Source organism: Protopterus annectens, chromosome 1.part0 (genome assembly GCF_019279795.1).
Source record: "Protopterus annectens isolate FY-2018-M chromosome 1.part0, PAN1.0, whole genome shotgun sequence".
Taxonomy (NCBI): Eukaryota; Metazoa; Chordata; order Ceratodontiformes; family Protopteridae; genus Protopterus; species Protopterus annectens.
Genome location: NC_056725.1, coordinates 678,172,533 through 678,197,972, shown reverse-complemented (window position 1 = coordinate 678,197,972; position 25,440 = coordinate 678,172,533). Strand labels below are relative to the sequence as shown.

General features: G+C 38.7%; 1 protein-coding gene across 1 annotated transcript in view; it reads right to left on the bottom strand.

The window, feature by feature from the left end:
- The window catches only part of LOC122794026 (ryanodine receptor 1-like), a 2,146,276-nt gene that overhangs the window by 1,580,926 nt on the left and 539,910 nt on the right, over positions 1-25,440 (bottom strand). Inside the window, 1 exon segment of the mRNA XM_044062140.1 lies at positions 4,383-4,624. Within this exon segment, the coding sequence (XP_043918075.1) occupies positions 4,383-4,624 (242 nt within the window).

Below are 25,440 nucleotides of genomic sequence, written 5' to 3'. Positions count from 1 at the left end.
GCCCTGCAAACTGGTCAGAAGGGTATTTCCGGCATATCTAATGAAGGGTGTCTGATGACTGTCATCTTTCTGGTTCTGTCTTTGCCTTGCAAACTGACAGTTTCTTAGTTCTATCTGCTAAGTCACATTCCAGAAATTGCTAGAGTGCTTCTGATTAATTTTTCTTTGCTATTTCAGCTGCTGTCTTAATCTCCTTGTAGTATTCCTTCTTAGCATGGTCTGTCTTTTCTATCTCCCACTTTTTCTTGCACTGTTTTTTTTTTTCTTTTGATAATGTCCTGAACTTCTGCATTACACCATTAGCTTTCTGATGTACCTTATTTCCATAACTGACACAACTGAAAATCTGCTCTATAGTCCTCATACAAGCTGTTTTGAGGCACTGATATTCTTCTTCATCTCTACCTATTTCCTTATTTTCCCAAGATACTAGATCCCTGAATATTTCCTTGAAATCTTGTGCCTTCTCCCCAGTAATTTTCAGGTCTTCAATTCAATCTTTGTTGACCTTAGAACCTTCTCTGACCAATGTTAGCAGCTGATTGTTGCAACCAGTGGGTTATGCTATGGGCCGACTATTTCTTTGGAGATAACATTGCAAGTACTGATTCTAACCCAATGCTCTTTTCCTACTAAGAAGTCTACCTGAGTTGCATGTTGGCCTATTTTACAAGTGATCTTGTGACTCTATCTCTTCCTGACCCATGTGTTGGCCCCCATCCAGCCATTTTCCAGACAGAAGTCCTTCTTTATTACTGTCCACATGGATCCAGGCAGTCCTCATATCCTGTTCTATCTGTCCTGATCTGTGTATTAACATCAATTCATGTTGTCCTTTATCTAGCAGGTCCTGAAACTACTGCCCAAATGCCCTCTCTTGCTCATTATCACAGCCTTGCTGTGGGGCACAGGCTGAGATTATGAAGTCTGATTGCCATGAGTAGTCCAGATGATGTCTCTTAATGTCTTCTGAAGCCTCTTTCTGACCTAGTATGTCCTACTCCTGAGTAGTCTGTCCTCTCCCTAAGTAGCTGACTCTGGATTCCAAGACAGAATACAGAAGATACCCAGCTTCTTCCCTACCATCATGACATACACATCCAAGCTGCATCCTGTTAGTGAACCTAGACTGAGTGTACTAATCCTTAGCTCATGTTTGAAAGGTTCATTGGTTTTAGATCCATCTTTCACTCAACAGAGTTAACCCAAGCTGGGCAAATGGACAAGGGCCAGACATTAACTTATTAACCCACAGTTGCTAGGCTTTCCTTTTGAACACACTCCAGTCAACCAGGGCACACAGACCCCTCCCACCATTAGCATAGGTCAGAGTAGGCCAGGTCCTCAACCTACTTATCACTGGTAAATATCCATGTCCAATTTCTTTTTGGTGACATTAGTCAAGTTGACCAAATCAGTAACCCTGACACTCTGCACTGTTTTTGATCTTATTTAGAGGACTTTGCACACCACAGCTGATGCCCAAAGTGGTAGGGCTATACAATTCTTACCCCAGAAGGCACCATCTAGAGTCTGTGCTTCTGTCTACAACTCCATTTTTGGGTGAGTTTGAGATGGAAACACCCAGCATGTTTTGGGAGGTGGGAGGAATCCCACAGATACACAGGAAGAACATGCAAACTCAACACAGGCACTCACCAGACATCAGGATCAACTTTTATTTTGTGTGTGGGAGGAGAAGACCTTAACCATTATGCCAACTGTGCACTGGCTTACACCTTTATCATTCTCTAAAAGTTAATTGCCATTAATAAACTGATTTAACATAAGTCGCAAACTATCAGGTAATCACTGAAAATAGAAGATCCTTCCTAAAGCAAAGACGGGGAGAATTAGGCTCTCAAACCAGTCATACCCCAAGCCAGCATGCCCAAATTTCCTTTGGGTATAAGACAAGTAGTATGAAACAAGGTTACTACAGATGTAAGCTGCAGCCTCACTTTGCCAAACAAGCAAGGCAAGAGTTACTTTGCTTGTAAAACAGAAATGAACAGCCAAAGGCATGGGCACTTCTGTTTTGGGAGGTGCTGATTAGACACCATGTTGACTGTCCCTGAGTAAGACCAGACCAAGTGGAAAATACCTACATGCCTACAGTGTATTTAAGTGGTAAGACTGGCTGACCAGTGTCACATGCTCATGAGCACAATACACCAATGTAACAACCTTGCATGCTCATACACTCACAGCGAGTTACAGCTTTCATAATATTTTGGTTGCAGTATGACAGGCCCTGCAAGCATTGTCTCTTGTTCTGTTTATGGTAACTCATATTTTTTTTATTTTCTTTCAGTCTTCTTGGCATACACACAATAAGAAACTAACCCTGGTCTGAATAACTATCAAGCCTTCCTTATGCCTGTCAGTTGAACTTTTCATGTCTGGAAAAGGAGAGTGCCCAGTGGATTACACACCTTCCAAGCAGTGATGGTCAGTTTGTGGTTTGAGAAATCTGGGGGGTTTTCCCTTTAAGCTCTAAAATTTCCCTGATTGCATGTAACAGTGCCCCAAAAGGGGTGGTGTGTGAGGGGTGTAACTGAGGGATGTATCTTCTGGTTTTGTAAGAAGAATGCTCCCAAAGTGGCCCTACCTCTTTAGTGAGGAAAGCACTTCCAGTGGTTCCAGTATCCACTGGGGCTCTCAGAATCTCACCCTCCAAAATGGTGAACCTGCTCTTTTGTGTCATTTTCCTCTCTTCCTCTGCCTGTTCTTCCACTGTCCAAGATATCAAGCACAATGAAATCATCTGAGTCATTGTCTAGTTTTTATCCCTCTATGCAAACTTCTCTTCAGCTCTTTTAGTACTTGCTTCCTTTAAAAAAAGACTGATGAAGGGTTCTCTTACCTGAAAGCGTTGTTTTGTAATAAACAGTTTGTTCTTAGTAGCACTATCTAGTTCCTTTCTTCTGTATCAGTATATGCATGGCAATTTTTTTTGCTTCATTTCAATTTACACTGAGCAGCTCATGTTGGTTCTAAGAGCACTGGTACAATATTTTAACTTTATTACATTTACTTTTTTGTCTTTTCTCGTACACTATTACACCTCACTACAGCTGGTCTTACTTATAAATGTTGCACCGGTTTACATCCTTCTTTCATAGCTAAAGTATTGTTTAAGACAATTCCAAATGTTAATTTATATCTTGACCTCAAACCTTTTTTGAATGCAGTTCTCACCATACCAATAGTTCTAGGCAGTGTTCTCAGCTTAGCAGCAGAAGTGGTAAACTTCCTTGTTTCAATTCAGACTTGAATCTTTATACTATAATGTTACATTTCAGAGTAAAATGAATTTGGCAACTAACTGGTAACCATTTGCATGGTCAGGACCCACATTAACAAGTCCTGAATGGCCAACCCCCCACCAAAAAAAAAACAGACTTGCATATACCAAGTCCGAGATAGCCATTTCATGGAATATTCCCTTTTCTCTGTGATATGGCAATCTCAGAGCAGCTGTTCAGGGGTGTGAGGGTGCAGGGGAAAGTTCTCCTGCAGAAAGGAAGTTTGAAAGAGAAGGGTGAGGTCAGATTTCTACTTCTACTGGATTTTTGGTCTTTCTTTCCTGTGTGATTGTTTGACAGAATTGGTTGACAAGTTCAGCACTGACAAAATGCATTCTCAATGAATGAGAATATAATCTCTTCCAACATCTGGATTTTTACATCAAATGTAGTTAAATTGCCTACAGTTCCCTTTTTTAATTCCTCCTTCTCCTTCACAATGTTTACAAGTCCTCGAAATCCTCAAGCAAAAAGAAAGTTTTATATCCTGGAGTAAAGGTCAAGCTTCTTTAATGGTTCAAAAATGTTTTCCAGACTCTATGGAAGGAATAAAATGAACAGAACTAAACTAGAGAGCAAAAGCTCCAAAATAACTGTTTTTATAAGCTACACAGTTCAATGCACATTCCCTAAAACACACTTACATATTTAGTAACACATTACAATACTACAAGGAAATAATGTTAACAAAATCTACTACCAACATGCTGTCTCTTTTGAGATAAAAATCTAAAACTGAGTACAGAAAAGTATGCAACATGTTTTTGCCATGTCTTCTAGTGTTATCTTATAGCTGTAAACTAATGACAGTGAGTAGGAATGCAAACAATTGTTACTGATTAAGTACTGACAACTTCCCAGGACAATCGTTTGCACAGCAGTAAAAATGTAGACAAAACCTGCACCTGCTACTTAAATGGATTCCCTAAAGTTGAATAATAGGAAACTGCTCAGTGACAAAGGCTTCCTACGCACAGATATTTTTCCTCCAATGTCATTTGTTAACTATGACACTGATTTACTAAACAGAGCCTGACCTTGAAGGAATGAATCAAAGTGAATGAAGGCTCTTACCTGACCACAGATGCAGACCATCAAAGCCGTAAGAATAAAGATCATCCCCGACACCATTGCCACCCCATCCTTCTCCTCCACCAGGGTAGGGGCTATATCCTTCTGTCATAGCCCAGCCGACTCTTAGTTGAGTGGCTTGAGCTGTTACAAAAGGCTCCACGTAATCCACAATCAGCTCATAATACCACTTCTTGTATTGAGTGGAACCTTCACAAGTTCCCAGGAAAATATTGGGTCGCATGCTGTTCAACAAAGAAATATAGAAAAAAGCATTAAAAAAGTCATTCCACCTCTACTTATTAATAGACAAAACACCAATACAACACTATAAATATAATACTGGCCACAAAAAAATCACCTGAAAAATGACAGGGATTTCAGAAAACAAGGGAAAAATCATTGTGCATATCATTGCATTCATTTCATCAAATATTGAAATTGGCAACCATTTTGTCTTTTTACTTTAAAACATCAGCTTTGTTATCCATATAATATATAAGCAACTAAACGTTGTACAAACTCAATCAAAAATTACAATTTGATATCTGTTTTCACTCCTTGCATGTTGTTTACATAACCAGCAACTTGCTGTTACAGTTATAACTTCCAGTGTTCCTTACTATGGGCATAAACTGCTTAAGACGTCAGGCTTTCACTGCTTAAGACGTCAGACTTTCACTGCTCTTCCTGATAATGACTCTTATTTGTTTACCTAAATGGGTGGGGTGTTATAGTAGGAGAGATGGGGTAAGGATCCCAGCAATACCCCTTTAAAATATTCATAGCATCAGCTACTAGCATTTCAGCCAACAGTTTGTAACTCTGAATGCAGTTTTTTTTTTTTTTTTTTTTTTTACTAAGAAGGCTCACAACTTCACATAAACTCTGGTAATGCCACATATATTATTACAGAACTGACATGCTTTGTTATCCATCACAATCAACACAGGAGATAAAAACTTCATGTTAACTCACCAATAAAGGACACACACCAGCAGCATGGAGTGCTGTACACTGTTAAATGACTTCTTTCTTCATGCAAAGTGCTGTCCTTAACTGGAACCTTCTGTTCACCAGCAAGAAAATGATCGTATGTTCTAACCTTCATTTTCTAAATCCAAAATTCTCTACCTTTTCATGTGACATGCCTCCCAGTATCCCAGGTGTGCCCATTAAAAAAGTCCCTTTAAAAAGTATGTTCCATTTTATTACATTAACTACCTGTTATAGAACTTCCTTTTTTACCAGAAAACTAACATCCATCTTCAGATAGCACACTGCTAGCCTTGCTCTCTGTTCTAACAGCTCGCCTAGAGACAAACATTGTTAAAATGCATATATAGGTTAATGCTGAGCAAAAACCCCACCCACCTTCACCTACGACTCTTCCCTATTCTCCTTTAAAATTGAAAAATCGACTTAAAATGTGCACTTAAGAAATGTTTGCCTGCTTATGCTTCTCTTGCCCTAGAGGTAGTTCTTCCTTAACTATATTCCATAAAAGTTCCTCCTTTATTAAGAAAAGAGCTTATATTTGCTTTACCTCTGTGGGATTAGTTGCACCCTTCTTTCCTTAAGAGTGGCATTTGTTTATTTTCATCTTTGTTATACTGAAGAAATATTATGACCATAACCTGTTATTTTAATTTTGATTTAATTGTAGCAAAATACCTGTTTACCATTAGTGTTATCAATGCATTTGCACTGAATATGCAACTGTTTTCATCTCTTGCATGTTGTTCACATAACCAGCAATATTCTATCACAGTTATAACTTCCAGTGTTCCTTAACATGGCAAGAGCTTTAGTGTAATCTGTTTGGTAGTCAGACCTCCACTGCTCTTCCTGATAATGACCCTTATTTTTCTGAGCGAGACGTTCAAATCCCATGCAGTCACAGGGAGGATGTGCAGACTCTACAAAGAAGTCACCCTAGCAGGCAAGCTAACTGTAGAACCAAGCACTGTGAGGCAGCAACACGCATACTGCTGTATCACAGACCACCCTTGTTCAAAAATATTCCATTGTCAGACATGTGCATTAATTAATACATATACAACCAGTGATATAGAAATGGGCAGACAATCACAAACACAAAAAGGCAGAACAATAATTACATAGGAAATGGACTGATAACCAATGAACAGAAAGAGAGGAAGATAAGTAACAAACGCATTGTGCTCCTTCACAAACAAAAAGAAAACATTTATTACAGTTTTTGATCTATTCATTCATTCATTTTTGAAAACCACATCTCCCTGACTTATAGTGGTGTATGGGCATATTTATCTGGATGAGTGATTAAAAATTATTTTAATTTCTTGTCATACCAGCAGAGTACATGACATTCTACCAACTCAGACATATTGCATTTTTACTCCTTCTCTTCAGAGTCAGGAAAGAAGATTTGTGAGCTTTTTTAAAATAATTCCAACTACAAAATTATTCTAACATACTACATTTGAATGAAGACATGCATATGTGACATTATTATTAAATTTGCAAGTTACTGTAGTCTAGCAAAAAGTAAAAAAAAAAACTAAAAAGTTACTGCATCAAGGTTAGACCTGGTCAGTGAAGTGGAAAGGTCGGGGGACTAATGTATAATCTAAGGGACAATCAACACAGTCTTAAAATAGTTTGGTTTTAGTGACAAATGGAGAAAAGGTGGTATTTTCACAAATGCTGAGTACCATAAGAGTATAAATATACTATTTTGTGCCCAATAGCAAAGGACTTTGGTGAGGTCAGTGCTGCTGGTGCTAAATATTCAAAAAACATATCCTGCGTTAGAGCATGTTTGAAAGCTAATCTTTATCAGTTAATGTTTCTCACACAGTCAGCAAAGAGACAAAGAGGCACGGAATTTGTTTCCCAGCAAGGCACTCTGATAGGTGCATCAGTGTGCCTAGGGACTGGTACCTGTGCAGAAAGCTGACAAACACAATGCTGACATTCAAATGTACACAGGACTGTCAGAAGTTAGCCACTGCCAACAAGTCAGAGGATGCACACTCACAGGAAAAAGATGTGTTTTCTCCCCAGACGGTATACAGACTCAGAGGTAGACTAATTAGGCTGCAGGAGTGTTGAAGAGGTGCTGAGGGGATGGTTCTCTCAAAGACTATTGTAACTTTTTGCTGTTGTTCTTTTTATTTTAAATGGGCAGTCTTGTGACATTTGACCTTCTGTGATGGCATATAAAAATTGGTATTTTTGATCATCAATTTTATGTACATATAACTTAGGGATTATTGATTAGGGAGGAGTAAATGAGAAACTGGCAATAGTGTAGAACACTATTCCGTCCAACCCAGATGCACAGTAGCCAACTCCATCCACATACTGCCAATATAATTTACTGACATCCCTAGTGCTCTGTTCATACTTAATGAATATTCATTACCTATGTGAAGACTACGCTACAGAAGGTAGGTAATGAATATTCACAAAGCAAGCTACTTGTGATTGCAATGTGCAACAGTATAAATATGAGAAAGTTAAAGCTTTTGTTGTAGTTTTCCTGTGTGAGAACATCATTACTAATCTAATTCACTTAAAAAAAGTTAATATAACAGGATTTGCCTCAACATGCATTTTCTGAACATGAAGATTTATGAAAAGTGCAACTTTGAGAATTACTGACTGTAATCCTCAATAACTTACCAGAAGATCAACAATTTTATGAAGGGCAGGGCAAAAGTATAAGGTAAAACCAGTGACCTTCTGCAAAATAAGGCCTTTCCTTACTATTTGTACTCCAGCACAAGGGTGTAGTAAGCCATACTCAGTGTACACAAATTAATATTTTTTTTCTGAGCATATCTTAGATATATTTTATTTTAAAGAGCTCAAAAGACTTAAAACTGTCTAAACTAGTGACTGCTGTATCCAACTATATAAGACATGCTTACCTGATAGGAATGCACCTCTAAAAAATAACGTTTTTATGGTTATAATTGGCAACAATTGCAAATAATGTGTCACTTTCCAAAGTGTACATAGACTGCAGTTAGGGGATGAGTAGATTTTAAATGATCGGGGGCAACATCATGAGGTCTGAGAACAAACTATAAATATCTGTCTACACCCCCTACTCTCCCACAGCACTTTATTAGGCAGTTATCAAACTGTATGATGCTGTCTCAAGGATCTGCCCTAAACAGCACAACAACTTCAGTTGGTTATACGTATCCATTCTAATCAATGCTTCAGCTGGGCAGGAATCATTGTATAAATATTCATTAACTAATGGAGTTAATGAATATTTGTAACCAACTACTTTCCCCAACACATGCAAATCTATTACTTCAGGCAGTCAGTCGATGTTAATGCATAATGTAATGGATATGCACGTTGGTTATGTTAGGAATGCCCAATCCAGTGTGAAATGATGGCCAGGATAGTGTTTTACATTTATGCTGAGAAACATGTAGAAGGACAATGAAGCAGTGCAATGTCAGGACTGCAAGTTGTTGCACCTCCCAGTCTGAGGCACGACCATAGGTCTGTGGAGCTTAGACCTGCATTAGTAATACTATTTCCTATGGGCTGCTTATTATTCTTCAAAGTCTGTCTTGACGATTCCCAGAATGCTACTACCTGTTACCTGCCATTTTGAGTGATTATTTATGAATTTCCAGTTTGATGACTGGGGAGGTCCCCTGGGCTCAGGGAGCCCATTTACAATGGAAGCCCGGGGAGGAAAGCTCCGCATTACATAGTGTAGTTACAGGTGCAATCATAGTAAAGAAAACACAATTACAATTTCATTTTATGCTAGAGAACAGGAATAAATTCTTTGGTTACATAGTATCAAAATATTTAGGATGGCATTACATAAAGTAGTTACGGATACAATCATAGTAAAGAAAACACAATTACAATTTCATTTTATGCTAAAGAACAGGAATAAATTATTTGATTACATAGTATCTAAATATTTAGGATGGCAGTGGTAACTTAATTGTGAGGGAGAAAAAAGACTGAGAAGGAAAACAGAGAAAAAAGGTGGTAAAGGTTATTTATAATGTGTACAGTTGTGATGTTTACAATATGTACATTTAAGTTAGGTTAGCTTGTACTCAGAGTTAGACAGGAGTTTAAGGGGTGGATAAATTATTAGGCTAGGTGGGGAGAGTGCAGTTACATTTCCTGTAAGAGGAAAGATAGGAGTGTAGCTGAGTTTTAAAGGCTTCAAAGTTTTCACAAGTCCTTAGACAGGATGGAAGAGAATTCCGGATGGAAAAGAATTCCATTTTTTAGATAAGGAAAATAATAGCAGAAGCTAACCAGCAGGACGATTGGATTTGCGGACAGTGATTAGCTTTTGCTGAGTAGATCTTAGAGTTCTCTGTGGGATGCAAGGTTGAAGGATGTTGGTTAGTGTCGGGCACTTAGTAGGTTGAAAAATTAGTCTGTGGGCTGTAGTAATCTGGAGACAGCCTAGATGGTTGGAGAGTTCAAGCCAATTTAACAAATGAAGGGCAGTACAATGATGGGAGGAGAATTTGGCTTTGGTGGCAAATTTAGAAATCTTATTATAACAGACTTCCAATTTAGAGGAGAGAGAGAGGCAGATAAGTTTGTTAGTAGAGGAGCACCATACATTAGTGAAGGGAGTAGATAGGTAGTGGCAAGAGTTTGTCTGGTGGGAGGAGAGAAAAAGTGGATGTTTCTGTATAGCATGCCAAGTTTTATATGGGTTTTCTTAATGTTTTGCTGGATATGAGAGTCGAAATTTAGATGTTCGTCAATTGTAACCCCAAGTAGTTTAGCGAAGGGAACAACCTCTATAGTATAGTTGTTTTGGCTAATAATTTGGAACGAGATTTTATCAAGAGAGGAAGCTTTTGAGGGAGAGAATAATAGTATTTTGGATTTGTTGGCATTTAGCAAGAGGTGGTTTTGAAGCATCCAGTTTTCAGTGGACAAGAAAGAAGTTTGGGCCACTGTTTGAACCTCTGAGAGGTTAGAGGTGCAGCAGACTAAAGCTGAATCATCTGCATATTGTACGATTTTGGTGTTGGGTATGGCTTTTTGGAAATCATTAATAAAGATGTTGAACAGCATTGGACCAAGTATGGATACCTGGGGTTGAGGTGCCTTTCCCCCACTTCACAGCTTGGGACCTGTCAGAGAGGTAGCTTGAGAACCAGGATAAGGAGTTCTGGGAGCGATGAAGGCTAGAAAGGTGGTTAAAGAGTTGGGTGTGGGAGATAGTATCGAATGCCTTGGACAGATCAAGTAGAACTGTAGATACTATTTTTCCAGAGTCACGGGCAAGATTTACTGTGTCTAAGAAAGAGAGAAGGGCAGTGATAGCACTATGGCCAGATCGGAATCTGTGTTGGGTTGGAGTAATTAGTTGGTGATTGGCTAGGAATGGCATAAACTGAAGATGGATGCATTTTTCCAGGAGTTTAGAGATTGGGGAGAGGATAGCTATGGGGCGGTAGTTAGAGATGCTATTGTTTTGCCTCCTTTATGGAGAGGTAGAATAAAGGCAGCACGCCATCATTTGGGCACATAAAATTCCTGCATGGATCTATTGATCAAGATTCTGATGTGGAGAGCAATACCATCTGCAGCTATTTTTAGGAAGGAAGATGGGATATTGTCAGGGGCATTGGAGCATGGTTTTAATTTAGAGAGTATTTTTTTTTATGTGGGAGGTTGAGATGGGTTTAAGTTCAAATACTGGAGGAGGATTGGGGCAGAGGGTTGTGTAGGGGGTGAGGAAGATTGGATAGGTTGAGGGGAAGGGTTGTTGTTAGGGAAGGTCTCAGTCAGTTCTGCTATGGATTTGGTGAAGAAGGAATTGAATAGGGAGGCTATTTCAGGATCAGATTTGCTGGTGTCAGGGCAGGGATTTTTTTCCGTGCCTGGGTTGAGAAGAGAATTAATGGAATTCCAGAAATGTTTGGGATTTTTTGATTGGTTAGACTGGAGCTTAATATAGTAGGACTTTTTACCTCTGATGATTTGTTTTTTTAACAAGGTTGAGGAGTTATTTATATTTAAGAAGAGTTTCTGGCTGCTTATTTTGATGGTATGTTTTCCAGGATTTATCTTTTTGTAGCATACATTTTTTGGTATCTTTGGTTAGCCATGGGGCGGTCTTGGTTTTTACTCTTTTTGTTCTTGGTGGAGGTAGGGAGTTGAGGATGTTTAAGAAGGTTGAGTTGAAGAATTCTACGGCATTGTCTAGTGGAAGAGTTTTTAGGGGGTTTCAGTTTGTTTGTTTTAGGGCATCAGAGAAAGTAGTGGGGTTAAAGTTTATGAAGTTACGTGTGTGAGTATATTGGTGTAGGTGAGGGGAGGAGTGGGTAGCTCTGTGGATGAAAGCTGGCAAGTGGTCTCCCATAGGGTCAGGTATAATGACAGAGTTTATGACTTTATTAGGGTGGGATACTAGAATCCAGTCTAGTGTGGTACCTGGGGGGTTTGTTTTGTTGGTTCTGGTAATGGAGCTAGTTGTGTATAGTTAAATAAATTGATAGATATGGTGGGATTTGGGTTGCTGGTTTTATTCTAGTTGCTATTTACATCTTCACATCTCCAAGTATGAAGGTCTCTAGCTTAATACTGGTAGAGGTCCAGAGGAGGATTTCTTCAAGAGTGGTGGTGTTCTTACCAGGGGGAATGTAGAGGGCAATGATACAAATGCTTTTGTGGTTATTTCGTTTTAGTAGGCCTATTATGAGTTCTGCATTGTTGAATGGAGGGATAGGATTGGGGTAGGGAGAGATGGATAGCAGGTTAGGGTAGATTAAGGCTACCCACCCCCTTTTCTATTTAAGCGGTCGTGTCTGAGGGACTGGAATCCAGGAGGGAGGATTTCAGAGTCAAAAATATGAGGTTTTAACCAGGTTTCTGAGATGGCTGCAATGTCGGGTAGGTTGTAGTTAAGCCAAGCATGAAAGTGGGCTACTTTATTTCTTAGACCTTGGGCATTGATGGTGAAGAATTTGAATTATTTATGATTGGTTTTATTGCTTGTGACAGGGGGATTGGGACTACAGGAAGTATTTGGTCCAGAATTTGGATGTATGTCCCCTGCTAAGCAGATGTAGTTGCAGAAGGGTAGTAACATTTTTTATTTGGTCTTTAATAGTTGTGGATAGTAAGGAATTAGGTTAGGTTTGTAGTATTTAATTGAGGGGGAAAAGTTTTAATCTGAAATAGTGGAGTGGGTTGGGTTGAACTAGACAGGCGGATATATTGTGGAAATGTGTTTTAGTAGGATGAGGAAGAAGGCTGGGAGTGTGGGGTAGGACAGGAAGGAGTAGTGGAGTTGGTTATAGGAGTAGGAGGTAGCGTGGTATAAAAGGAGTAAGAATAGAAAACAGATAGATGGGGTGAGAAATGTTTGAGGGAGACGACAAGTCATGGTAGAGGAGTGTATGTATATATTAGCAGTATAAAATGATTATAGAGTGACTGAGTGACTATTGGCCTACAGATTACAGGCTATGCATTTTTCACATCTCATAGGGTAGACTCTTAGGGGAAGTGTGTCTTCAGAAACAATCAGGAATATAGAGTTTACTAAGCAAAAATTGTTAAGTTTCACCGATAACTACAATAAATACTGTTCCAAGTCTAAGGGACACAGAATGTTAATGCCAATACGAGCAATTTTACTCTAGCAATTTGGAAAGTTAATATACACTAGCTAAGACCCACTGACAGATATTAAATAATAAGGTGTTGTAAAATATCGGTTATAGTGATTTGGGGGGTGGGAGTACAGCCTCCAGGTGGGTCGCAGGATAATATCAGTACTTTACTGTCAACTTTCACAATGTAGTGATTGTTCATATACTGACAATCTTTTTAAAGCAAGTGTGATGCCTGTGCACTGGCCCAGTAATCAAGGAGCCTCAATCCTCACCACTAACACCAGTGAGGGGCATCCACATTGGATCAAATACTCACACAGTAAGGTACAATTTCCCTTAGGAGCACACAGAGATCACAGTCAGTCTGGGGCTGGTTTCTCCCTTTCTCTCCAGATCTCCAAGACGACTCCCCACTGGCACAGCTATAGAGTGGGGTCTTTAGCCAGGGTCCCATGCCAAGTCCTCCTAGCACTCTGTCCAACCAGTGTTTCCTGTCCCTACCCAAGTAGCTGACACACACTTTGAAATATGAGTTATATACAAACACAGACACTCCTGGGGAAGGCTGGCACAGGTTCAGTAGCTGTGCCCTTTCTCTCCAGACTATAAGGTAGAGATCACTTCCACCAGAACCCTTACTTATCAGCTACTCTAAGGCCCTTCCCAAAGGGTGAACAGTTTCACTGTGTAATATTACTGATATCCAAATAGTAAGTGTGACTGAGCAGCAAGATTATTGGAGTGGCTTTGTACAATATCACAATATACATGTAATGTACTCTAGAGCTTAAATTATCTCTACACAAAACAGCCACAGTTGAAAGCTTTAAAAATATTTAATAATAAATAACAAGACAATACTTCTTACTATACAGTGTCAGTCAAGAGTTCAAACATCACAGAAAAATCCTTAAAATAATACTGTAGAATAGTTCTGACATAAATATAGAAAACAGCTAGACTAAACTTATTATTTTCTATCTTTTCCTAAGAGCAATCACAGTTCTAAATAAATTACGTATAGAGCAAAAGCAGAGTACTGGTGAGTTGTTGTCAGCTTTAGACAAAATCCAAAATGCTCTCTCTCGCTTATCTGAGACAGTCTTTTAAATTGATAATACATCACTGCTGACTCATTTTAGGTTACATCATCCTTCTCTGGCTTCCCAGGCTAACAGAAACTCAGAGGTTAACATAGCTTTAATCCTGCACCTGGTCAGGAAACCAATTAAAGGCATTATATATGTAAAATCTAGCAATTAACTCTGGTCTCAAAACAATAGAAAGAATCTGCTGGTCCAGACATCACGGCTCTGAGTTTGAGATCAAACAGTCATACAAGGCTTGTCTTATCAGCTTTCTTCCAGCAGAGTGCACTGTTGTTAATTTTTTGACGTTCAACATTTAACACAATTTTCTTCCATTTAAAAGAACAAGCCTGTGGCTTATATTAATATTTACAAATCACAGAATTATCTGCAAAATTCTATCTAGCTAGGCTGGCAGCCTTCACATATCTCCCCCTCCCCGGAGAACTCAAGCTAGTTTTTCAAGTGACCCTTGAGAAATGTTGCTTGACAAGGTTAGGTCTATCTGAGTATACCTTACCCCATTCTCTTGACAGCCCATCTGCGTTGGCATTGCTAACCCCACTGTGGTGCTGCACTAACATATTATAAGCTCCATCTTATCAACTCGGCATTTTGCTGGCTGGCTGTGTGTAACCATGTTAGGGGATTGTTCTCTGTAACTACAGTGAATTGGATGGGGGACATAGTCAATACTACTGAAAATATGGAAGTAAAATGGATTTTGCGTTTAGGAGCACACAGAGGTTTGGGTTTGAATGATAATGTTCCATTGAAGCCAGTGCTAAAATCTAGAAGGTTAAAATAAAAAATAATAATACTATTTTTAGTAATGAATTAAAGTATTTAAGTGCTGTTTGAATGAACTGTCTGATGAAGCAATGGTTACCATTGCAAAAGCGCTCACCATTTTGTATTAAAAAAGAAGATTTTACTTTGTCGTGGTTCAGCTTCTTTATTCCAGCTACCTTCCTACTGGGCACCTGTGTTTCAACATTTAAACAACAAATGACCAATAAAATCAATTACTCAATTACATATGGAAATAAAATCACTGCACATTTAAAGGTACATAAAACTTAAAAGAGACTGCTCATCTAAAATGTCCCCTTGCCTGTAAAACTGGATTTATGGAAATTGTATCATTAATTCCTTTGCCCATTGTAGCTCCCATCCTGATAATCCATTCTAATTCTGCTGTCTCAGTTTTATTTCTGATATCTCCCCCTCTCTCACTACTGGGGACTGTTTGTATAACCATGAACTTAAAAGCATGTGTATGGTTGTGTAAGGCCATATGTTTCGCTAGAGCATTGGACTCAGCACCCCTGGATATATCAGGTCTTTATTAGATGAACGAAAGTTCATCTTAGCGAACGTTCACATGAGCGAATATCCAGGTACTCGAAACTGCAATTGTGGGGGGCTGCGCCCCACACTAAATATATATTCCAACTCCGAGATCGCACTACAGTGAGGAAAGGGCAAATATTCCCATCTTCACTGTACCACGATCTCACAGCTGCAGTTTCGAGTTCAGCAATATTCGCTCATGTGAGCATTCGCTAAGATGAACTTTCGTTCATCTAATATAGACCCGATATATCATATATATGTTCCCTCATACATATCCGATTTCAGCATCCGATTAGTCTTGCCTATATAGAATGAAAAACATATCTTACAATATGCCAAATAGACAAGGTCAGTGGCACTACAATCAGCCTTCAACTTAAATTTCCATACCTTTCCTGTATCTGGATGAACAAATTTGCTGTTGCTATCTATATACCTACAATAATTGCATTTTTTACATGGTAAAGTACCCATCTACTGAATATCAGGCTTAGCCTTATATACATTCTAGGTCCACATAGCAGCCTTTTCAGGGATTTTTTTATTTTTAAATGTATAGCTGGGTTTACCCCCTACTAAGTCTCTAACTTTCTCATCTGTGCATATATATATATATATATATATATATATATATATATATATATATATATACCAATTTAAAATGTAACAGGCCTACACATATGTCTCTTAATATCATTAGCATTACTATTGCTAGAGATGCTTTCTGAAAAATAGGGTTTACCTCTTGCCCCTCTAAATTCAGGTATTGGAGAAAGTATACTTGTAACCTTTATTTCTGTGTAGTCTCTATCAATAAATTTGTCTTTTAGACTCTCAACTTCATCCAAAAATTTTGCATCAACTGCCACTAATCTAGAGATTCTTAAACCTTGGCCGTTAATAATATTCTTAAAAATATGGCCTGGATGCATGCTCTGCCTATGAAGATAAGAACTCCTATAACATTCTTTCCTATAAATCTGAGTATCAAATCTCCCTGTCCCATCTCTTATTATTTTCATATCCAAGAAATCAATGTTGTTGTAAAAGCTATTGATGGTAATTTAAGGAATTTGTTACTATTATTAACAGTTTCATAAAAATACTTCAAAGAATCTTCATCCTCTTCCCACAACAGAAATAAATCATCAACAAAACGCCAATAGAAAATTAACTGTCCTTTCCTCTCAAAAGCATTCAAATGCCTCCCTTCCCAACTGGCCATGACAAAGTTGGCACAGCTATTTGCACATGATAGCTACACCATCCCTTTGTCTATATAAAACACATTCAAATAACAATATATTGTTCTCTAAAATCAACTCCACAAACAAAGAAAGCAATTTTATAAACTTGAGGTCATACATAGCATCATCTGACAAATACTGTTTAAACATCTCTATACCTATATTGTTAGGAATAGTGGTGAAAAGCGACTGAACACCTAAGGTAAAAATCAAACAATTAACAATGGTTTCTTTATTACTAATGAATGCATATAAATCAGTCAAAAACTGTTTAATGTCCTTGAGAATATATACATTTTTAGCTATAATAGGTTTAAGGTGCTTTACAACATATATACTCAATGGCTCTGTACACCACCCCTGCCGGCCACAATTAGTCACATAGAGGGTTGTGTAAGGTGCTTATGTACCTTTGGTAGTCCTTGTATGATTGGTACCATAGGTTCATTAACCAAATATCTAAACAATTCATAATCTATAATTCGACACTGCAGACATTCATATAAGCTGTTGTAAACATTCATAATACATTGTTTCACCTTAGTAAAATTAATCTCATCATAAACTTTAGGATCACTCAACATAATATTCATGGTGTCTTTATAATAACCATAATCCATGACAACCAAGGGGCCTCCTTTGTTAGCAGGTCTTATAGATATTGAGTTATCTTCTTGTAAAGTTCAAGTTAGAAAAGGTCTCTGTTTTTACATTGTTATCATACAAATTATACATTTCCTTGATACAAATCCTTTTAAAAGCTTCAATTACTGAATTATTTTTAGGTATGAAAGTACTATGTTTACGAAACCTATTAGGATTACTATCCCCATTGCTCTCATTCCCAAAATGCAAATTAAGCATTAGGTTACGCGTAAATGTTTTTAATTCAATAATATCTGTAAGTCTCATTCTGTCCGCTGGTATAAAAGTCATACCTTTCTCTAGGACACTTATCTCTGATGGTGTTAATATCCTGGATGAAATATTCCATATTGACGATTTCTTGCCTGCTGCCACATCTTCTTGATGGTTAACTTGACCCTGAAATGGTTCTGCCGAGCGATACCTCAATAGCATTGTTTCCTATCTTTTTTCGTGCTCCCCCCATTGAAGAGGTAAACCCTATTTTTCAGAAAGCATCTCTAACAATAGTATTGTTAATGATATTAAGAGACATATGTGTATGCCGTTACATATTCCAGTAATATAAGGTTACTGCAAGACATCTTTGAGAAACTGGGATATACTATGTACAGATTACAAAGTTAGAGACTTAGTAGGGGGTAAACCCAGCTATACAATTAAAAATAAAAAAATCCCTGAAAAGGCTGCTATGTGGACCTAGAAATGTATATAAGGCTAAGCCTGATATTCAGCAAATGTACTATTCCATGTAAAAAATGCAATTATTGTAGATATAGAGATAACAGCAACAAATTTGTTCATCCAGACACAGGAAAGGTATGGGAATTTAAGTTGAAGGCTGATTGTAGTACCACTGACCTTATCTATTTGGCATATTGTATGACAGGTTTTTCATTCTATGTAGGCAAGACTAATCGGATGCTGAAAGAGCGTATGAGGGAACATATATATGATATATCCAGGGGTGCTGAGTCCAATGCTCTAGCGAAACATGTGGACTTACACAACCATACACATACTTTTAAGTTCATGGTTATACAAACAGTCCCCAGTAATGAGAGAGGGGGAGATATCAGAAATGAAACTGAGACAGCAAAATTAGAATGGATTATCAGGATGAGAGCTAGAGTGGGCAAAGGAATTAGTGATAAAATTTCCATAAAGCCAGTTTTACAGGCAAGGGGGACATTTTAGATGATCAGTCTCTTAAGTTTTATGTACCTTTAAATATGCAATGGTTTTATTTCTGTATGTAATTGAGTAATTGATTTTATTGCTTGTTTGTTGTTTAAATGTATGATATTGCAGTGTTTGGGTGTCTGATGAAGTGCCATTATTTGCTGTGAAAGCGCTTATCATTAAACAAAGTTCTTTTATCAATTTATTGCTGGCTGTGGTTTGGTTCATCTTTTTTATTTGCCATAATCAAAAAATTTCTGATCAGAAAGTTTAGGCAACACAGTTACAGCTTTACCATGGAGTAAGGGGGCCAGTAACTGTACCCAGAGCCTTTGGTCAACATCATACTGTTTCCATACCCTCTCAAACATATGAGTGAAACTATCAAAATTATCCCCCTCTGTAAAATGTGGAAGACATTTACTGACATTTTGTGCTTCTGTGGTCCAGTTACTTCCTTCCCCATTACCTCCATGACTCTGGCGAAGCATCAGCATCTCCTTTTCAGGCTGCCTCTGCCTCTCCTTCTCCTCAGCTTCCAGGCGTAGCAGTTTCTCATTCTCCTCAGCCTGTAGACATCTCAGTCTCTCTGCTGCTTCTGTTTCCAAATGCCTGACCTCCAAGTAAAGTCTCTTTAGCTCCAGACGGATTTTTATGTCCTCTGCAGAAAGGTTGAGCTGTCCATTCTCTGCGTGTTGTACATCTCCATGGCCAATCTGATCGCCCTCCTGATTACTGTTTTCTGATGCAGCTGTGACCACAGCTGCAATCATGTCTGCCTTAGTCAGGTTTCCATGCACCAGTCTTTTAGCCTGGCACATCTCAGCCAACTGGCTCCTTGACAGCTTGCCATACTCCTCTGCTGACATGCTTTCCTGCTCTCCCTGACTAACAAAACTAACAAAAGAAATAAAACAATTGTGATCTGAACTCTGAATTTTCACTGCATGGTTGATTTATTTAGAGTACAAAAACACCTTCAGTGATCACTGCACACAAGCTACAGGAATTCACTATACACAGCACTACAAGCCAATTGCCAACCAATTAATATGCGGTGTGGATATCCCACCACTGTCAACAAATTAATATGCGATGTCCGTGTACTGGCCCAGTAATCAAGGAGCCTCAGTCCACACCACTAACACCAGTGAGGGGCATCCACATTTGTAAGGATATCAAATATACACACAGTAAAGTACAATTTCCCTTAAGAGCACAGAGAGTTCACAGTCAGTCTCTGGCTGGTTTCTCCCTTTCTCTCCAGATCCCCAAGACGACTCCCCACTGGCACAGCTATAGAGTGGGGTCCTTAGCCAGGGTACCAAGCCAAGTCCTTCTAGCACTCTCTCTGTCCAACCAGTGCTTTGTGTCCCTGCCCAAGTAGCTGACACACACACACACATGCACTTTGAGATATGGGTTATATACAAACACACAGACACTCCTGGGGAAGGCTGGCAAAGGTTCAGTAGCTGTGTCTCCAGACTATAAGGTAGAAATCACTGCCACCAGGACCCTTACTTAAGGCCCTTCCCAAAGGGTGAACAGTTTCACTGTGTAATAGTGCGCAGCAAGACTATTGGAGTGGCTTTGGACAGTATCACTATACACATGCAATGTACTCTACAGCTTAAATTATCTATACACAAAACAGCCACAATTGAAAGGTTTAAAATATTTAATAATAAATAATAAAACACAAGACAATACTTACTACACAGTGCCAGTCAAGAGTTCAGACATCACAAGAAAATGCTTAAAATAATACTGTAGAATAGTTCTGACATAAATATAGAAAACAGCTAGACTAAACTTACTATTTTCTATTTTTTCCTAAGAGCAATCACAGTTCTAAATAAATTTACATATAGAGCAAAAGCAGAGTACTGGTGAGTTGGTGTTAGTTTTAGACAAAATCCAAAATCCTCTCTCTCTGAGATAGTCTTTTAAATTAATAATACATCACTGCTGACTCATTTTCCATCCTTCTCTGGTTTCCCAGGCTAACAGAAACTCAGAGGTTAACATAGCTTTGATCTTGCACCTGGTCAGGAAACCACAGCAATTAAAGACATTATATATGTAAAATCTAGCAATTAACTCTAGTCTCAAAACAATAGAATCTGCTGGTCCAGACATCACGGCTCCGAGTTTGAGATCAAACAGTCATACAAGGCTTGACTTATCAGCTTTCTTCTGGCACAGTGCACTGTTACATTTGACGTTCAACATTTAACACAATTTTCTTCCATTTAAGAGAACAAACCTGTGGCTTATATTAATATTTACAAATGACAGAATTATCTGCAAAATTCCATCTAGCTAGGCTGGCACCCTTTACAGCAACGAAAACTTTTACCAGACAAAATTTACTGTAGGAATATCCAGGGTTGCAGGCAAACTACGCCATTTAATGTTAATATTAGAAACGTTCTTATGCCAGCTCCTTTTTTGAAAGCAGTTCAGGTGTGTTTGCTCATGCACTTATCAGCTCAGTAATTACTTTGTGCAGCAGTTTCCACGCAAGAAGAGATGGCTAGAAAGTGAAAATAGCTGCTGAGTTGGCATCAAGAAAATGTTTAGTTCAAGCAATATCCCAAGAACATGCTGGACCATAGTTAGACTGCAACTGGACTCAAAAAAAGTTGTATTAACGCTACTTGAAAATGGCACTCTAACATTTGAATTTACTTACAAAAGTGATATTTTAAAATGGACATCAAGGTATTGCTCTCATTACATTATAGCTGTAAGATATGAAAATTGAACAACTGACAGCAGGAGAGTTTATCAAAGACCTGTATTTAATCTTTTAACACATGGTTTGATTTTTTGCAAAGGGGCTCTACATTATACCCTAAATACAGGGGCTCAGCTCTTCCACCCCCTAAAATCTAAATATGTCAAGGCTGCATTACTTCATAGATATGTAAAAATGATATTTTCCAACATACTCCCTTTTCATCAGAGTACATCCTCACAGACTGTACACAGAGTAAACATGAGTGCTAGGTGCACACCCTTCCCCTCCAAATACATATCAAGAATTGTTTTTCTTTGTTTTCAAGCAAAATACTGCTTGGTACATTGAGGTAGAATAACCGTTTGAGAAATACTCAACTTTGTGCTAACATCTTCTGATTCTGTAGTTTGAAAACTCATTCAAATGGCATTCATCATTCAGTAGTCAAACAGTTGAAATCCTTTTAAATGCAATCCATGCATTCAATACGGACCCCACAAAATGCTGTACATAACTCCATTACTTAACATTTTTTATTAAAGAAACCAAATTAAATTTCTGCCATATGCTGCCATATGAAAAATACGACAGGCCAAAATCCATTTCCAACAAACTGAAAACGAGTAGGTCCTTGAAGAAAATTACCTTCGGGAAAGTAAAAATGGCCAAAGTCATAAAGTTCCCAGTGGAATGTGACAGAGGCTTGTTAAAAGATAAATGGCTCTAACAGTGGAAATCCAGCATAGGAAGCACCAGGTTTCCAGAAGGGAAAAGCAAGGAAATAAATGACACAGTACAGTTGAAGGGAAGGCAGACATTCATAAACAGAAGGCGGTTATACAGCCTCTGCTAACAGCAAGCAAAGCACTGGGGGATAAGAATATGTGGTCAGAGACAGCTGAATCATGGGAAGTATAAAACATAGCACTGAATACAAATATGGAGAAAAGGGTGACTAGAGGGCAGAGTTGTATGCTCTATGACATGCTACTCTTGCATAACTGTAGAAAATGAATGAAAGGTGAGACATGTTACTGCCCCCAGCTGCTGTGTGTTCCAGGCCCAGCATCCTGGCTAAGCTCTCCAATCTGAGTACACTGCTCTAGGACACAGAAACTAACAACCTGAAGAACAAGGACCCTGTCCAAACTCCCTTCAGTCTCCACAGTTGAGCAACCTATTCCTGTACTTTCTCAGTAAAGGGAGCATGAAACTCTCCAATCTGAGTACACTGCTCTAGGACACAGAAACTAACAACCTGAAGAACAAGGACCCTGTCCAAACTCCCTTCAGTCTCCACAGTTGAGCAACCTATCCCTGTACTTTCTCAGTAAAGGGAGTATGTGTCTAAACTATCACAGCCAGTATAGCCTATAACGTATTATTAGATCTAGGTGGCTATAAAGCGCTAGCCAGGAAAACCAGCAGCTTTACTCTCTCTCCACTCTGTAACCAATCTAATCACTTTTTCCACCATTTAAAGACACTCGGAACCACTACTCCTTTTCTTGCATTAGGAACCTAAACTCCTTCCTTTTTTACCCTGCTTACAATAAATTAATTTGGGCCAACAGGTGGCAGACTTGTCCCTTCCAGGCCTTGAAGCCTTCTCCTGACCTGTACTACACCTTTGCAATATACTGTTTATCCACAGACTTGCTATTAAACTGTAGCACATAACATCTATTTATTTTTATTGTTAGCTCTCACACACCCTCCAAATAGCTGTATTATCTACTCTTAACTTTATTCCAGTATTTAGGGTTACCTACCGCAATCCCTGCTTCAACTGATTGTTCTTTTCAGCTCCTTACCTCTCTTGTCTCTACCCACTCCGTTCACCCTGCGGGCTCACTCCGCTCCCCTAACCTACCCCCATTTCCCACCCACCCCATACTGCTCCTAAGCTTATACATCCTCACCACACCCTCTTCCTCTCCAATCCAATCACAATAGTCAACTTGTTAACATTCTACATACACCTTTCTCTAATCACCCCTAGTATAACTCCTCCCCTTTAAAGAACACCAGTAAGCTTATTAGTCACTATGCAAACACAACCTTTCCGAATCCAACTAATGCTCCTAATCATTGTCTTTCTCCTACTTTCTCTAACAGCAGCCTGCCTGCCAACCTCATATGAACAGTCAAAATATTTACAGCTGAACTTCCCTAATGCACAAACAAGTACTATACCTCTAATGAACTCCCCAGAATGCATAAATATAACATCTTTACCTAGTTATTTACCTGCTAAATATCACAGACTGACCCATATCAAATACAACTATCTAAAACCTAAAAAACCTCTTCACCATTACTTTAACCTCCACAATCCCTTAAACAAACTATTACACCCCTCCTTACTAGATGGGGACATTCATCCCAACCTAGGACCAGGGAATCAAACTAGCACAGAGCCACACATTCATATTCCCTCTACCCCAAATATCCAATATAAATCTCCCACCTCGCTCTATATAGCTCATCTCAATATTTGCAGCATAAATAATAAAATTGCCCACCTCCATGCTCTCCTGGATGTTCATTCCTTTGATATACTTTGTTTAACAGAAACATGGCTAAAACCCACTACACAAGATGTTGAAATTATTCCATCTGGGTACAACATCTTGAGACAAGACCACAAAGTATAAAAAGGAGGGGGTGTTGCTATCCTCTATAAAGAAGGGCTACAAATATCTATACTAGATCTTGGTTACTCTTCTGAAAACAATGCAGAAATCATTAGCACCAAACTTCAACTTAATCCCAGCAAATCCCTAAATATAATATGTATCTACTTGCCCCTTGAAACAACATCACCACTCTGGAAGGTATCCTTGCTGAACTCTCCACAAAAATTCCCCAAGAGACCATAATTCTTGGAGACTTTAATATAGACTGGAAGGACTGCTCTACAGAATCAACAACCTCCCATATTAACCTTAATGGCTTCTCACAAACAATCAACTCCCCAACCAGAATTAATAAACCCAATAACAAAGAATCCATCCTAGACTGGATTCTAATAAATAATCACCAACAACTCTATAATGTTGGGACCCTCCCTGACGATGTAAGTGACCATTCTCTCACTTACATAATCAACCAAAGGTCGAGCTCACACAACCCAACCATATATAAAACAATAAGAAGCAACAGTAACTTTAATCCCAATAACTTCCAAGCTGAACTAAAAGAATGTTATTGATCACCTATAAAATACCTCCCACTTGACGAAGCAACAAACTACTTTAACTAAAAATTCTTAACAATCCTTAACCACCATTCACCAAAACATTCCATCAAAATTAAATCTAAACCCATACCATGGCTTACAAAGACAACCAGGCAGAAAATTCAACCGAGAAATAAAGTTTGGACACTATGGAGAACAACTAAAAACCCAGTAGACCAACAACAATTCAGGCAAAAAAGAAATGAGACTAAGAAAGCTATACTTGAAGATAAAAAAACTTTTACTTCCACCTTCAACAGAACAACCAAAATAATCCACAAAAGTTCTGGGCTAGCATAAACAGGCTATTTCAACCAGGCCAATCTGCAACACCACCCCCTATAGGATCAAATTCTGACAATCCAAAGCAAACTGCTAATGCTTTTAATATCTTCTTCACTGAGACCATCCAAACACTTGCTAATCAACTAACAGCCGATAGCTCTGCCCTTCCAACCAATACTACTAACTCTCTCCCAACTCTAAACCTGCAACCTGTCTCAACTTCCCTCATCTGCAACCTCTTAAGTAAACTAAAACCTGCTACCCCCTCAGCTGACCAGCTACCTGCTGAATACCTGCAAAAGGCAGCCAAAGTCATAGCTTATCCTGTATCACTGCTGATAAATAGAACCATACAAGAAAGCACTATTCCCACCATCTGGAAAATCTCCTACATTATCCCCCTACACAAGGGTGGAAACTCCAGAGAATAATCTAACTATCGCCCCATAGCACTACTATCCCCATTAGCTAAAATAATGGAAAAGTGCATCCACAGACAGTTACTAGGCCACCTACTCCAGAACAATTTACTGGCCAAATCTCAACATGGCTTCAGGCCTTTCCACAGTACAACAACTGCATTCCTGTCATTCACTGACAGCATCAATAAAAACCGTAATAACAATCTTCTCTCTTCAGCACTT